At 33.9% G+C, this 15,055-nt stretch overlaps 1 protein-coding gene across 3 annotated transcripts in view; it reads left to right on the top strand.

The window, feature by feature from the left end:
- fzr (fizzy and cell division cycle 20 related) overlaps positions 1 to 15,055 on the top strand; it is a 43,945-nt gene that overhangs the window by 19,119 nt on the left and 9,771 nt on the right. For 2 of the 3 annotated variants that reach the window (XM_086826144.1, XM_020951491.2), the window contains exons 4-6: positions 5,638 to 5,999; positions 9,531 to 9,906; positions 14,246 to 14,498. In XM_086826144.1, the coding sequence (XP_086682270.1) occupies positions 9,785 to 9,906; positions 14,246 to 14,498 (375 nt within the window). In that variant the 5' untranslated portion in view covers positions 5,638 to 5,999; positions 9,531 to 9,784. Of the gene's footprint in view, positions 1 to 5,637; positions 6,000 to 8,208; positions 8,590 to 9,530; positions 9,907 to 14,245; positions 14,499 to 15,055 lie in introns of those variants that run through there. The other variant, XM_020951489.2, reaches the window with a different exon arrangement.

Below are 15,055 nucleotides of genomic sequence, written 5' to 3'. Positions count from 1 at the left end.
TACCAAAATTATTATAATATTGGGAAGGCATATATTATATTATGTTCCTATCATTAATAGTCAACTTCGTACTCCATTAAATGAAGTTATTACTATTATTACTTTCAAATTTCCTCTAATTTAATAGACACATTTTATATATAAATTATTCAATGACTTCCAAGTGATTTACCAATTATTTCACTCAAATATTCCTTTATGTTTTTCCCTCCCACACGCACACATTTTTGAAGTATTTTGATTTTTAATGAGGACTCTCTGTCTCTATTTTTAGGGGTAGCACACACCTTTTGCATATTATTCCCATTTCCATTCGCATTTAAATATTCAAGATTCTTTTTTCACTGTTTTCGTTGTGCAAAATAAAATAAAAAAAGGTAGAAGAGAAAACCAGATGAAATTATCGCTCGATGTCAATAAACTGTCGCCGAACGACCCCAAAAAAAAAGGAAAATATAAGAACAACACGTTGTTGCCGGGGGGTGTTGATGCTGTGGGTGGTGGGTGGTGTTGGTGGGTGTAGCTTGGGGGGTGGCAAAAGGCAAAGAGCAACAATCGAGAGGAAAGCAGCGGGCATAGACACACATTTATTTTTTTGGGGGGTCTCCTCCATGTTCTCCTCCATTTGGCCTTCGGTGGGTGGTGGCTGCCAATGAACTGCAATCGGTTAAGAGGGCCTCAAGGTCAATGTCTGGCACACAAAACACACCACGCCGCAAACGTTGCCCGTGCCTGAACTTGAGTTGAACCTGAACCTGAGAATTTGTATTTGAACCCGAAACCCATCTAAAAATGGACCTTGAACCCAGTTTAGTGAGAGAGTGCAAGTTGATTTCTAACTAAGAATTACCCAATTCAAGCATAAATCCAATCTGTATATATATATATATTTCTTAAACTCATAAATTGAATACATTTCAGGGCATTAAGTTCAGGTTGGTTTAATTAAATGGGTTTTAGGTTTTATATCTTTATAGAGAGGAATAATACTATATAAAAAAATTAACAAAAAATATTTAGAATCAATAAAACACAGAAAATATTATCAACTTTGTTATATTATATTCCGATTTATATCAAAATAAAGTATTTAACTTTACAATATTAGTAATTACTTTGATATTGAAAAATTTTAAATATAAAAAGAAAGCATTTAAAGTTAAAGTCCAATATAATTTGGAAAAATATTTAATAAATCTTATAACTATTCTTGAAAAATATTAATTACATTGTTTTAATATTTATTGAATATTTTTTAAGAGTATATATAATTTCGAAAATATTTCAAATGTTCATAAATCCAAATTGGAATCAAAAAGAATGATTGCATTTAATTTTAAAATATATTTACTGCTAAAAATATATTGAAATAAAATATATATAATGAAAACATATGGCATTTAATGTTCAAATATAAATATTTTTTATCAAATCGAAAATATGGTATATTCAATATATAAATATTTAATAAATTAAATCAAAATTTGATTGTTAAAATAAATAAATACCTTAATATCAAGTTCTTCGTTTTAATTACTCATTATAAACAAATACATAAAAACAATGTATTATAAAATAATGAATATATTTACATTATATTTTTTTATAATAATATTATATAAAATATTAAAACATATTTTAGAAAAATTAAAGTTATTCCTTGGAATCAAGATTATTAGTTGTTCTATTTCAATTACTTGTACCTAATAACTACGCGAATTAATTACTATATCTCATCGTATATATAAATATATATTTTCTTATATAATATATATTTAATTATTTATATTTTTTTATATATATTAATTTGTCCTAATTGATGTAACTAAAGACCCATGATTAATACTTAGAAAAAAGCGATTTGTTTACGCCAAGTAATTCAAGGTTCGATTGGTCAATGAAATGAGGAACCACTGACCCACAAAGCCCGGGTTGCCAGTACCAAGTAAAGCCATCTCTAATCTCCCGGACCCCAACCCGTACCCGTGCCCGTGCCCGTGCCCGTGGACTCCTGCTCCTCCACTCCACTCCCATTCCGACCCTGTGTGTGTTCGTTCGGAATCGGAATCGTTGGTGGTCGGGATTCGCTATCGGGGAGTTGGGGATCCTGTCTGCACTCCGTCTGGCCGGCTGGCGACCTTGGGCAATCCCCTCCTCCCGCCTCACGCTTGAGCCGGGTACATTGCACCCCACCCGAAAAACGTGCGACTTTGTACCGCTGACCTTTCACCCCGCGGCAAAGTCGGAGCTTTTTGCCATTTTCCATTTGCCATTTCCACACTTTTCCTCTATGAAAAATCGGAGACAGAAGCTGAAACTGAAACAGAAACACAGCTAGAGGAATCACTTGAACGGCGCGTGGTGCCTCGAGTTGTAAACAGAATTGTGTTTACTATATGCCACACTTTCCACTAATATGCAACAATTGGGGGCAAGGAAATAGCATTGATTAATATGGGATAATTAATTTAATAATTCATTTAGAAGTATTTTACTTAGATGGATAAATAGATAGATGGATAAATGGATGGATGGATGGATGGATAGATGGATAGATCGACAGATCGATAGATGGATAGATGGATAGATGGATAGATGGATAGATGGATAGATGGATAGATGGATAGATGGATAGATGGATAGATGGATAGATGGATAGATGGATAGATGGATAGATGGATAGATGGATAGATGGATAGATGGATAGATGGATAGATGGATAGATGGATAGATGGATAGATGGATAGATGGATAGATGGATAGATGGATAGATGGATAGATGGATAGATGGATAGATGGATAGATGGATAGATGGATAGATGGATAGATGGATAGATGGATAGATGGATAGATGGATAGATGGATAGATGGATAGATGGATAGATGGATAGATGGATAGATGGATAGATGGATAGATGGATAGATGGATAGATGGATAGATGGATAGATGGATAGATGGATAGATGGATAGATGGATAGATTGATAGATGGATAAATAGGATAAATGGATAGATAGATAAATGGATAGATGGATAGATGGGTAAATAAATAAATGTATTACTGGATAAGAGAATAGATGGATTAATGGATAGATGGAAACATGGATACATGGATAGATAAATAGATGGATAAATGGATAGAACGATAAATGGATAAATGGATTGATAGGTGGATAGATCCGTAGATGGATATATGGATAAATGGATAGATAGATGGATAAATTAATGAACAAATAGATAAATAAATATAAATACGAATAAATATAAATATGAATAAATATAAAAATGGATAAATATAAATATGGATAAATATAAATATGGATAAATATAAATATGGATAAATATACATAGGGAAAAATATAAATATATATAAATGGATAAATGGATAGATAGATGGATAAATTAATATACAAATAGATAAATAAATATAAATACGGATAAATATAAATATGGATAAATATAAATATGGATAATTATAAATAGGGAGAAATATAAATATGATGGATAAATATAATCTTTGATAAATACAAAGATACATAGATACACTCATTTATAAAGTAATTTTACACTTTATATCATTGTTTTTATATTTTATAATGAAACCTAAACAAATTGTATACTATTATTTTCCCCTCAACTGTACACAAACAATTGTACTAAGGGTGTGTACTATTATATAGTACGATTAGGATTGCGATTTCAAAATAAATCATTAACCGCATTTCAATCATTTTCATCAATTAATCATTGACCAAAAATAAAACGAAAATGATAATGAAATCAAAATATTAGCAGAGATTTGAAAACTGAAAACAAACAAAAATGTGACATAAATAAAAATAACAATAAAAAACAACAGATAATGCTACGGATTGTAAAAAGTAATTCATATTTATAAACAAATGTATAGATTTATTTCAAAGTTGCAATTAATTGATATGTTGTCTAATTGTGGAATTGATTCTCTAATATTTTTTGATAATATTAATATTTAAATTTTAAATGTGATAATTTTAGGTATTAAAAAATACGATTTAGAGAAGTTAACAATATTTTTAATAATAGATTTAGTTCAATATTTTGATCTTATCAGATTTCGATATATAAATTCCTATCACTAAAACCTTTCTATATATGTTACTCCCCCTCCCTGATCACTCTTCGCATGCATATTTTATATAATTATTGGCGGCGAATCTCGCAATGATTGTAAACAATTGTACAAATAGTCGCAATAACAATTAAAATTGATTTCCTTGCGATTAGCGTCTGCCCGGAGATTTCACAATTTCTGAGAATCAATCGGGGATTGGAGGGGGCAGTGATGGGAGGGAAGGAGCACAAGGGTATCGGTAGATGTTGCTGTAGCTATAGCCCAGAGTCGCAGCTATATCTGATCTGGGTGACCCGCTTCCAATCCTGCAATCTGGCCGATTTCCCACGTGGCCATTATGATGTACGGCGTGAGGCCGCAAGTCCTCCTTTTTATACCCTTCCAGGGTATTATCATTTCAGTCAGATCAATAAGAATCTATGACCAATAAGTAACTATGATCACTTACTTAATTTGAACACTAATAAACAATGACTTGCAACTTTTGTAACACAACACATATCTGAGACCTGGCTGGTAGAAGCCACTTCGTTCCGGGGATGTTAGAACAAGTTGGGAATTATATGCACAGATGTGCGAGATTTGTTTTGGAGCAAATTTAAGAATGAAACTATGGAGTTATTCTTCTATATAATTTTACAATATGTTGCTTTAGTGAAAATAAATATACGGGAGAAGATTATCTGTCAAGGAAAACTATACAGTATTTTAATTCAAATGTTTTTTCTTTAATTATTTTTAAATATATAAATCAAAAACTACACTATTACTTAAAATACTCTTAAACGGCAATTGCAACAATTGAAATCAACATTTTACGGTATAAATGTCATGATAATTAATTTTTAATTACAGTTGCTTAAATTAACATCACATTGTGCGTTGCTTGAGCGTTTTTAATTTGAATTTAAATTTGGCGCCTTATTAACAGGCTCTGTTAAAGAATTTCTGCAATACGCCTATGTTAACTTTAAACCTCTGTTAACTTGAACTGCTAACTAAAAACTGTCAGCTCCTGCTGGCAGAGGGCGTTTGTTTTCATGCAGCCCGTAGTAAATGTCTTGGCTAAAGGTTTGCGTCCATGATATGCCCTTATAATTATTATCGATAGCAATTGTTACTCTAAAATTAATTCAATTAAAACTTACAAATAAATAAAGTTTAGCTTATATAGAAAGTAACAAAAATTCAAATAATACATTTGCAGACCTATTTTTTTGATTGGCGCCAAACTAATGCAATAATTTGAAAACAAGCGATAGTGCCATTGCTTAAGTCAATATAGGTTTCAATATTATCGATAGCGTAACCATCGCACAGCATTAAGCTGCTAGCTTTAAAACGGCAACACGAAGCGAAAACAGTTCCAAGACATCGATATAAATTATATGCCTTTATTTATAATAAATTAATTGAAAGCACCTAGCATCTCATCATGAAGTGAAACCAAACAATGTTGAACAATAAATACCTAACGCCTTATTCAAAAACCCCATATCGATATTTGCTCTTCTTCTTCGATAGTGCCATCGATACCAGCAGCTATCGGCCATCAGCTGTTCGTGATTCGACGTCGGCAGAGGAAAACGCTTGAGAAAAAAACGGTGCCTTTTGTTGTAAACGCCTGACTCGCGCACTACCGCAGACGCCAAAACCCGCCCGTCGAGCACCGCCGCCCACCAGCAGTCGTAGTAGCGTAACTCCAAACAACAACAGTAACCACCACCCCCCTGGAGCGGGAGTTGCCTGGTTTTCCGGAGTGGTGCGGCAAACCAAACGCGTCCGCGTCGCATCGTAGCATCGCATAGCGTCGCGTCGAATTGGCGGCGGCGGCTGAGGAATCAAAATTAACCGTTTTTCCAGTGTAAGCGCGAAAAAGTCTCCAAGTAAGTGTGAAATTGTGAAGCATTGCAGAAGTTAAAACATTTGCCAAAGTGCAAGTCAGTGCTAGTACATGCCTATGCGTATGTGTGTGAGTGTGTGTGTGTGCGGTTTTAACAGTTACGTCTGGCACAGATAACCGTCTTGCCCTCGTCTTCTTCTTCTTCTTCTTTTTTTTCCATTGCTACACGCTGCACTATTAGCTAGCTGTACATTGTGTGCGAGCAAGAGGGCAAGAGTGTAGCGTAAGCGCGAGCGCACGACACGATCTCCCTCTCCCTTGCTTAATAGGAATAGTAAAACCAATAATAATAAATAGTATTAGCAGCTGGAGGCTGCCTTAGTTGCAAATTGTTAAGTTAAATAGTTTGAAGGCAAAGTGTATGTTTTTTTAGCCGATTTGATGTCCTTGACATAATTTTATTCGGCTCTTGACCATCGATTATTCTCCATGAGCCACGAGCACACCCTCTGTCACATCCTCTCTCCTTCTCACAAGGGGGGTTGAAGGCTGCGATGTGAAACTGCTGCTTCTGTTGTTGTCTGTGGCCCGTTATCATGGCTGGCTGTCCGTGTGTGGGGTGTGATAAGGAATGAAGAAAATAAAGCGAGGTAAAGAATCAACTTACAGACCACATCCCCTTGCGGTCGGGTTGACGCTTTACTTTATTTATAACCGCTGGAATTTTCTTCTCCCACAGAGCTCATTATCTTCTTGACCTTCGGCATGTGTTCATGGGAAATACAAAAAAGAAATAAAAGAAAAAGCAAAGATTATCGACAAAATCCCAAACTCTTGGAAGTCAGACACCCTAAAAATAGTACAAGCACAACGCACACACACACACACACACAACTAAACAGAGTGCCGTAGATCAACGGCAGAGTGAAAGGGATGGCAGCAGGCCAAGTTTATAGTCCTTGATCAGTGCATAAAGAGGGATGGATGCCAGAGTGAGAGAGAGAGCAAGGGGGAGCTCGAGTGAGAGTGGCCAAGAGAGGGAGCGGGAGTTTGATTGAGCGAGGGAGTGGGAACGGGAGTTTAATAGAAGAGGGAGCGGGAGTTTGAGAGGGAGCGTGAGTTAGAGAGGGCAAGAGGCCGCCAGAGTTAGAAAAGGCAAGAGACAGTGGGAGTTTAGTAGGGAGAGGGAGCAGCAGCGGAGTGAGTGGTAAGGTGGGAGAGTCCGGCAGTGTGAGCGAGGAGGCAATATAAATGCAATTGTAAGTCAGTCTCCCCCGTTGACGTGTCACCGAAGGCCACCAAATGCACTGGGTGCGACAGAGTCCGAGCTAGCGAAGTTACGAGCGTGTGAAATGGGGTGGCACTGCACTGTGAGATCACCCCCCATAAATATTCCCTTTCTTTTGGCAGGGTATTACATTTCTTTTATGGTGAACAAGTAAATGAAGGAAATGGTTATTATTCTTATTTTTTTATTGTGAAAAGTAAGACAAATATTGTTGTCATTATTTTTTTTATTTTGAAAAGTAAAGCAAACTGTTTTAATATTTATTTAATATTGTGAAAAGTAAACTAAAACATTCTATAATTTTTTTTATAGTGAGAAGTAAATTATTTATTTATTTATTTTTCTGATAAGTAAAAAATAAATTTGTATTTTTATTGTTTTTATTTTGATAACTAAAACAAAAATTGTTTTTATTATTATTTTATCGTATTTTAAACTCTAATCTTTTACACTGAAATTTAAAATAAATGTGATATAATATTTTTAAATTTCTGTGAAACTTGACCGCAAACACTGATCATTCATCATTTGCCTATTCGATTTCGGGGAATGCATTTACCCTTCTGTAATTGAAAGACAAGTCTTGTTTATGTGTAGCATATTTGCATTGAACTTGAAACCCCTGTTTTTTTATTTTTTTATTTAAATAACGAATCGAATTCCAAACTGAGACTTTCACACGTCTGTAATAAACACCAACGAATCGATGGGGGGCTCTGATGCAACCCAAAGAACCCTTCTCCCTTTCGGTTCATATTATTATTATTAATAATAATATCTGAGGCTACTGGCTCCATTTCGAGCTTATCAGCCGACGTGGACATGAACGAGCCGGCTTTAATTACTGTGATGTCCCGGGGCTTGAGTCATGGATTATTCGTTGTCGGCTTGGGAAATGAGTGTTTACTTTCAGCTCGCGGGTCTTATCAGCATTTCCCAGTACCTGCCAAAACGAGGGCGGTACCTGCGAGTCAACATACCGCTTTATCTCTATGTATATATATGTACACCCCTCCAGTAACTCCGTAACTTCCATAAACAAAGTAAATCCAGGGAAGGGAAACCCTGCCGATAACGGGAATCTAGTTCTCCGGATTGAATCAGTCAGTAGTAAAAACCTGTCGTTTGCCGGCTTTTCCGGACTCAAGCTCAGTCTAGTCTCGCTCGCCTAACCGTTCAGTCAATATTTTCACTCCACATATATAAATATATATGTATATATATATTTTCTATTAACAATATCTGGTAAAGATTATATTGCCAGAGTCACGAATGTGAAAATCAAGTAACCAGCGAGTGGCATTTGTAATTTCTGGCATCCTCAACGCGGAAGTGTTTGGCCTGAGTAAGTTTTCCTGGTTACGCTCTTGTGGTCAGCGGGAAAAATGAAATGAAAATAATGAGGGAATGAAAACACCTACCCAGGGGTACAAAAAAATAGAAAAAAGAGATCTTGCACCCGCCGCAAACAAGCAACACTTAACGCCCATAAATTAATTACAGCCAGACACGAAGGGGGGAAGGCATAAACTATATATTTATAAAAGTATGAAGAAATTTGGTAAAGGAATCTGCAATAGATCACTAATTAGCAAAATCTGATGGCTTTTACTAGGGTTATTTTCAACCAGAAAGTTCAGGAAACCCTAAATCTGGCTTTAGCTTTGTTTTTGATATTAGTTTTCAGGCATATGGCTTTTAAATATTATAAAGATACAGTTTTTAATTAATGTTTTAAAGTTATTTAGACTTCCATGGCTTTTTCCAATTATAATTTTGGAGTTTGCCACTACAAATCTGTGTGTTTTGTCTTGCACATAAAGAATACATACCTTGGCTTTAAAATTTTATCCCTTTCATGTTGGTTTTTGGCTCTTTTCACTATACTTTGTGCCCATATCTGTTTTAAAAGTATCTCTGGCTTTGATCCAGCATTTTTCCGTATGCACAGCGCAACTGAGAGAAGATACATCCAAAATACATGACAGGCAACAGTGGAGGAGGGCTCCCCCTATATCTATTCGGTGATTGATACGCCCCCAAAAGCAGAATGGGTGCGAAAAACAACCGAAAATAGAAAGGCAATTGCCAGACTGATTAGCCAGGCCCAAAGGCCCAATCCCACATCCCGAGACATTGATTAATGGCCTTAAAGCCAAACTGTCGTCGTAGCAGAAACACGAGAAAACACCACAAATAAATTACAATTTTATTTAAATTCGAAAAGGAACACCACACAATTCTAATTAATTATGTTGTATCTTCTCTTTTTTATTTTATTTGCAGCACTCGCGTATATAAATATATATATATTTTCTAATCACATCGGAGACTAACTGCGGCTAACAACTTCTTATTGGAGTTTGAAATACAAACAGTACTTAATTTTTTTTTTTTTTTTTTGAATTTGTATAAATTTGAAATTTAATTATTAGTGGTACCCTATACTACCATAGTTTTGTTTCGGTTTTTGTGTTTTGTTGATTGTTGAAGTGAAATTTAAACACCAGAGACGCGGCTAGCGTTGCGCAGCCGATAAAATGTTCAGTCCCGAATATGAGAAACGCATCCTGAAGCACTGCAGTCCTGTGGCAAGGAATCTGTTTGACAATCTGGAGTCGTCCACCACGCCCACATCCTTGGATCGCTTCATACCATGCAGGTGAGTTTTGCTCCTTTTTCTGAAAGGAATTTTGAGAGTATTTAAATACGTTTAGGGTTTTATATTTGTATGGAGGGGTTATAATTATAAATTTAATGTTGTTTTTTGGGGTTTGCGGTAGAATTTATTTCTGTTTAGGGCTTTATTTTTTTTCCAAATGGGTTTTAAGGTGTTATAATATCATGAGGCTTTGTTCTTAAAACTAATATTATATTTGTTGATATAGTATCTTTGCACATACATATATCATTTTTGATGGGTTCTCCTCATATGCAACTAGTTATTGAAGTTAATTTTCATTGTTAAGCAGAATAACATTTACATTATAATATAACAATATAAAATATTGATCAGCTTTTAATATTTTATTTATATTAATGAGCTCTCTATTGTTATTAATTCTATAGTACCTATAAAAGCTTCAACTAAATTATGTTCAACGCAAAACTAATTGTATCTAACAGATACATTACATTTGCATATAATTTGTATACCTTTTTAGGGTATTATTATTTCAGTCTGAAGCTTGAAACTTAGTGAAGGAATCATTTCCGACCCTATAAATCATATATATTCTTGATCAGCATCAATAGGCGAATCTTTCTAGCCATGTTTGAAAGAAAATAATTTTTTTCAAAAATTTTGAAGGGGTTACATCATTAAAAATTGACAAAAAATTTCCGAAAAATTTTTATTTTTTAAAATACTAAATTTAGTATGCAGATTTATTATCCGTCAAAAAACTAACACATAAACGGTTTCCAAACTGAAATCAAAGCATTTTTGGCTTAGTTATGACCGATTTGCCATTCGATTTATTGCAAACTGTAAGAGTAAATAAATTTCTACTTCTTTAATATTATTTTTATAATATTTTTGTAATTCTTATAAAGAAAACTGGTCAAAGTGCATTGAACTCTGTCCGCAAGCCATTAATTCATTCTGCTACGTCATCTTTTCCGCTTACAAGGCGAAAAATACAACAAAAATCCAAAGAATAAACAGCAGCGGATACAAAAAAACACAAAAAAAAACACTATGAATTTCCCGCCTGGCTGGGCCTCTTTTAGCTAACGGTAATACAACACATGCCGCAAGCACTAAAGACAATAAATAGCAACAAAGAACAAACAAACACGAACATTAAACATTGCCAACATAACTTTAAAGTTACTTCTATTTATTTTTATGAGTTTATAAGAAGGAATCTAATATAGTTTTAAAATAAAAACAAGAAAGGCAAGCTAGATTCGGCACACCGAAGTTTGTATACCCTTGCAGATTGAAATTCAATCACTAGGAATTAATGCAATATAAATTATATATATATTTGTATTAAAAAACAACAAAGTAATGCCTGCATTTTCCTCTATTTTTAACGATCGTTTGTATGGGAATTTGTATAAAATTTTACACAAAAATCTAGATAAATATACTATGGCTATATATCAAATTTGATCAAAATATATTGAAAACTGGAAAAGTTATATATATTCTTAAAATTTTCCGATTGTTCCTATATCAGCTATATATATGCATATATATATATAGTCCACCGATTCGCCATGCTTCGATATATATACTAGTAAAATTAGATAGAAGAAGAACTCCATAGTTTCATTGAAATAGCTTAAATTTGTTCCGAAACAAATCTCGCACTTCTGTGCTTATAATTCCCAACTTGTTCAAACATCCCCGGAACGAAGTGGCTCCTACCAGCCAGGTCTCAGATATGTGTTGTGTTACAAAAGTTGCAAGTCATTGTTGATTAGTGTTCAAATTAAGTAAGTGATCATACATACAGACATACTGGTCATAGTTAATTACTGATCATTGATACTTACTTGTCATACTTACTTACTGTTCAGAGTTAATTACTGATCATAGTTACTCAGTGTTCAGAGTTACTTACTGTTCAGAGTTAATTACTGATCATAGATACTTAGTGTTCAGAGTTAATTACTGCTCATAGTTACTCAGTGTTCAGAGTTACTTGCGCACGTCTGTGCTAATAATTCCCAACTTGTTCAAACATCCCCGGAACGAAGTGCCTTCTACCAGCCAGGTCTCGGACATGTGTTGTGTTACAAAAGTTGCAAGTCATTGTTGATTAGTGTTCAAATTAAGTAAGTGATCATACATACATACATACTGATCATAGATACTTACTGCTCATAGATACTTACTGCTCATAGATACTTACTGATCATTGATACTTACTGGTATAGATACTTACTGATCATAGTTAATAATATTCATTGATACTTACTGTTCAGAGTTACTTACTCGTCATAGACACTTACTGATCAGAATTACTTACTGTTCAGATTTAATTACTGAGCAGAGTTATTTGCTGCTCATACTTATTTACTGATCAGAGTTACTTAATGTTCATTGATACTTACTGCTCATAGATACTTACTGATCCTCAACATTTAACAACCGTGTCTCTGGCAAGTTGATTATATAGTGTTCTATATAAATTATACATAAAGATATTCTTTAACCCGTATATATGTACATATATCTCTCCCCGATTCGCTAATGAGTTCAGAAGAAGAACAAAAGCCAAAGACAACTTCATGGGAAAATGCGGAAATTTGAACTTTTGAGCCAAACTCATTTGGGGTTCACTCACTCACGAGGTTTCTTCGGATACAAGTTCAGTGGAAGTTGAATATGAGATAAAATAACGAAACATTTCTTAATTTGCGTAGAAACGTAATTATACTTCCGGTTACATACAGCGACCAACCGAGAGAGAGAGAGCTCAGTTTCCTGTCAACCCGAGACTTCTTTTTAATTGAATTGTCATTCGTGCCGCTTGCAGTTTATAATACAAATTGTGCTTTTATATATACACAAATATATATTATTTCTCTACGCGTCCCCCAAGCTCTCCAGTTTGTGTGTGAAATTTGATTTATTCGAGGTGGAAGTGAGCACTTCAAATGCGTTTGCCAGATAATCAAAATAAAAAAGGGGCAACGCTTATTGCATTCCTAAGCAGCTGCACTGCACCTGGAAAGGGGGGTAGGGGGTGGGGAGTGGGTGAAGTTATTAGCCAAAAAAATACTTGACAATTTGCCACACAAAAAACTCTCTCACACTTGGCCAAAATTTCCAATGGCAAAATGCTTATTATTTGTTTGAATTTGTCACCTTATGTTGTGTGTTTTTTTTATTTTATTTTTGCAAATTTTGCACAATTTGACCGTCAATAATTTTTTTGCACGTTGCACACGTTTTTTATGTTTAATGGGGTAGAAATAATAACAATTGTATGAGTCTAAAAGGGGGGCAAAAATTGAATTTGAACGCATTTGCATAAATTTTGTGTTTAGTCTGAGCTCTATCACGCTTCCACTGTGGATTGTCTTTCTTCTTTTTTATATATATTTTTTAAGTATATAAATTATTAATGTAAGGCCAAAGTATTTTTTGATGTTCTTTAGTTTCTCATTGCTGCATTGAGGCAAAGTTAAAGACATGAGCGTAGCTAGAAAAAATGAAGAGGGGGCTTCGTTTTAGCCTTAAGAGAGACCTAAAGTTTATATATTGATGGGAGAAGTCTAATAAAATATTTAGCTCTTACAAAAATATCATAAACTTTGATAAATCAATATTTTTAATATTGAATAATATGGAATTTAACTTTAAAGTAATCTTTATTGAAAAATAACTGAATTTATCTAAATTTAATGTAATTGTTTATTTTCCGCTTATATTAGTCTCATATATTATGCGGAATTTCTATTCTATATCAAAAATATCCTTAACTTTGGTTTAATACAATTTTAAATATCTAAATATAATTTATTTAGTTTTATAATATTTAAATATATATTTAGATAAATTACTTAAAAATACTTGTATTTAAATTATATGTAATTCTTTGTATTTTTTCGATTCTTTTATTCAGATATATTAAACAGAATATTGTTTTATAGATTATTATATATCTATTAAATTGACAATATTTTTGGGTCTATTACTATTACAATCAACCAGTATTTAAGTAATTCAGTACAAAAAATATATAATTTATTTATAAAATATTTAAGTTAGCAAGTTGTACTTGCATTTTAGATAATATTTCATTCTTTTCTTGAACTAAAACGTATCTTTTAATGTTAAAAACACTCCTATGAATAGGGATTCTTTAAGAAAATCCCCCCTTTTGGCTATGCCTTTGGCTGGCAAAGTTTTCCCTGGTTCTGGCCATAATTAATGGCATTTTCATTTCTGCATTAGCATTAACATTTTTCGTGCTCTTTCCTCTGCTAATATAATATGTATAATATAATCTTTTATTATTTTTCCTCTTTTTTCCCTGAAGAGCGAACAACAACTGGCAGACGAACTTCGCCTCGATCAACAAATCCAATGACAACTCACCGCAGACGAGCAAGAAGCAGCGAGATTGTGGAGAAACTGCACGCGATAGTCTAGCCTATTCCTGTCTTCTGAAGAACGAGCTCCTTGGATCCGCCATTGATGATGTGAAGACAGCCGGTGAGGAGCGTAATGAGAACGCCTACACACCGGCGGCCAAGAGGAGTCTCTTCAAGTATCAATCGCCCACCAAACAGGTGAGTTTACTTGCCAAATTCCCAGTTTCTTAGTTACCTATATTCAATTGCTATCAATTGATTGAATTAAGATGAAGATATAGTATGGGGTAGTGCTTCAGTTCTTGTAGTTTATAGTTAGGATGATTCTAATCTTTGATAATATATAGTTTTTCATATAATCAAGGCATGTAATTGGAACTTGTACTCAAAAAGATACATAGATACTTTACAAGACTGTAGCTCCCAAGGAGTCAAATTTCCCTTTCCTCAGACTCTAATAATATGATTGAATTAAGATGAAGATATAGTATGGGATAGTGCTTCAGATATTTGTAGTTTATAGTTAGAATGATTCCCTTGTTGCTACTATTTAGTTTTTTATACAATCAAGACTTGTAATTGAAACTCTAACTAAAAACGAGACTTTAGAAGGCATTTATCAGGCATGAAGACTTGTAATTGAAACTCAAAAAGGCACTTTTGAAGAAGAATGTTTCCCTTTCCTCAGACTCTAAGCTCTTTCTTCTAAGGTCACCAAATTTGACTTTTGATTGAAGTTCTTTTTGGCTGGAGGC

Source organism: Drosophila serrata, unplaced genomic scaffold (assembly GCF_035046125.1).
Source record: "Drosophila serrata isolate PLE 108 unplaced genomic scaffold, ASM3504612v1 contig_154, whole genome shotgun sequence".
Lineage (NCBI taxonomy): Eukaryota > Metazoa > Arthropoda > Insecta > Diptera > Drosophilidae > Drosophila > Drosophila serrata.
The sequence above is the reverse complement of the archived record's forward strand: the minus strand, read 5'-3'. Positions and strand labels throughout refer to the sequence as shown.